The sequence below is a fragment of the Puntigrus tetrazona genome, unplaced genomic scaffold (genome assembly GCF_018831695.1).
Source record: "Puntigrus tetrazona isolate hp1 unplaced genomic scaffold, ASM1883169v1 S000000586, whole genome shotgun sequence".
Taxonomy (NCBI): Eukaryota; Metazoa; Chordata; class Actinopteri; order Cypriniformes; family Cyprinidae; genus Puntigrus; species Puntigrus tetrazona.
Genome location: NW_025048217.1, coordinates 22501 through 25000, shown reverse-complemented (window position 1 = coordinate 25000; position 2500 = coordinate 22501). Strand labels below are relative to the sequence as shown.

The following is a 2500-nucleotide window of genomic DNA, read 5'->3' as shown; positions in this document are numbered from 1 at the left end:
TATTATGTTATTTATTCATTGTGTATTATTATTTTTACATTTTACACTTATTTCATTTTTTATTATAATATATTTTATTACATTAATCTATGCGGTTTCCTATCACTGAACTCAATGTCTTGACAATATGAGTAAATTAATTTCATAAACACATTGAAAAAGCATACATACATATATTTTACAGTTAGGAAAAAACTTTCAAAAATGTTTTAGTTATTGTACTTTTTACTCCATTAAAGTCAGGACAAATAAAACTGAGTAAATTACTTATCATTTTTTGTACAAAATTTAACAAATCACTATGTGAATAAAAAATGTAAATACATAAAATTAAATGTGTCATATATGTTTTTATAAGGAATTAAAAGGTTTGCTTTCTTTTGAAGCATCACACTTCTTCTTAAGATTTAACTTACCAGAAACAATCATTTCTATTCTCCATTTCTACAAATATCCACCTTTTTTAATGCTTTACTGTATAAACCACGGTTTAGCGCTAAGCTTTTCTTCTAGAATGTGACCCTGGAGCACAAAACCTGTCTGTTTCTGGAGCTCAAGAAATCATCTTTCCACTAATCTCCACTAAAACATCTAAATATTGACAAAATCACCTTTAAAGTCGTGAGCAGCAGATTTTTTCTTCCTATCCTACTGATTTCTGTGTGTACAGATGAAGTAGTTCTGTGCTCCAGGGCCACGTCTCTCTGGAATAAAGTGAGTTTCTCACCCAGAGCTAAGAAGCTGAAGACCCACTGCACGACTGCGGCTGTCTGCAGACGTCTGCGCAGAGGAAGACGAAGAGGAGCGAACTCGATCTTCATCTCCACACACTCAGCTGTAATCAAACACACACACACACACACACACTTTCTGTCCGAAAACCTCACACTCTTCACCGAGAACTACGCTTCTCCTGCGGCGTGGGCGCGCTCGGCGCGTGTCCGTCGGGTCCTCATGAAGTGTTTGTGAAGCGTTTCGGAGGCGGCTCTGTTCCGCGTGTTTCGGGCGAGCGCACAAGTCTCGAGCGCTCCCGTGACGTCACCGCCACGCCCCTCCCCTCCCGCGCCAATCAGAGCGCGCGGATCGCACAGGTAACTGCGCATGCGCCGTGCGGATTACAAATCACAGACTCCGCTGTTATTTGACTATTTACTCCTTAAACAACAAAACATAAAAGTAAATATATATATATATATATATATATATATATATATATATATATATATATATATATATATATATATATATATATATATATATATATATATATATGTATATGTATATATATATATATATATATATATATATATATATGTATATATATATATATATGTATATATATATGTATATGTATATATATATATGTATATGTATATATATATATATATATATATATATATATATATATATATATATATATATATATATATATATATATATATATATATATATATATATATATATATATATATATATATATATATATATATATATACATAGTTATAATCCATTAAATTACACATAATCATAATACTATCTAGTTTTTGATACGGATTTGATCAAATATATTGCATTTGTTTTTATCAGTGCATTAAACTTTATATTAAAGCACGATTTCCTAAACCGGGTCTGCGAAGTTTACGAGTTTAATGAAAAGCGAATAATCAATGAAATCTTACAAATATATATATTTAGTCTTAAAATATAGTTTTGATGACTCGTTTAATTTTTCCCTTTGGTCACGTGGCTTTAAAAATCTGCTTTAGAAAGAAAGAAAGTCAAAGAAACGAAGCAAACCTGCGTGTCATCGTGGAACAACCATGCGATATTTCACTGTTATAATATTCATTTTACAATCTCAGATCAGATTTGTTTGGAAACGTTTTCTTTTCTACCCGCGAAGCTCCAGAGAAGCTGCTTTAAACACACATCTCCTTCTGAGAGTTCAGGATCTCAAACACCTCTCTGAATTATTACAAAAAGACCCAGCCTGTCTGCGTGAAATCGCTTTCATCACAAGCAGGTCAGAGTTCATCGTGTTCCCAGAAGCCACTGCAACGAGGGGAAAGTTCTCGATCTCTCCATACTTCTCCACGACGTTCAGGCGTGATCTCCATGTGTCTTCACCCACTAAACCCTCACCCGCTGAAAGCAGTGACCCGAGTCCTGAACACAGCAACAGAGCATCTGACCTGCTTGGCCTTCACGCGCTTACGAGATATATATATATATATGTGACCCATAGATCAGGATGTGGCTAAATAATGTGTCCATTTGTTATGATAAAATATCTAAATATTCTATTATATCTAAATATAGCGCACGTTTAGGCGCGGATGGAACGGACGCACATCAAAAGAATGAGTAACGTTTTAGTGAAACGTTGTTCTGTAACGCTGTGTTCTTCTCGTACACGGTGTTCCGTCGCTCTTCACGTCCACGGAACGCAGGCGCGCGACGGATCAGCACGCGATCGATGGATGTGCGCGAACCGGAGAGC

The 2500-nt window shown here is 35.1% G+C and overlaps 1 protein-coding gene across 1 annotated transcript in view; it reads right to left on the bottom strand.

The window, feature by feature from the left end:
- Positions 1–1012, bottom strand: part of LOC122334617 (2-acylglycerol O-acyltransferase 2-A-like) — a 6686-nt gene extending 5674 nt beyond the window's left edge. The window contains exon 1 of the mRNA XM_043232633.1: positions 728–1012. Within this exon, the coding sequence (XP_043088568.1) occupies positions 728–821 (94 nt within the window). The 5' untranslated portion in view covers positions 822–1012. The remainder of the gene's footprint in view (positions 1–727) is intronic.
- Positions 1013–2500: the final 1488 nt, after the last annotated feature.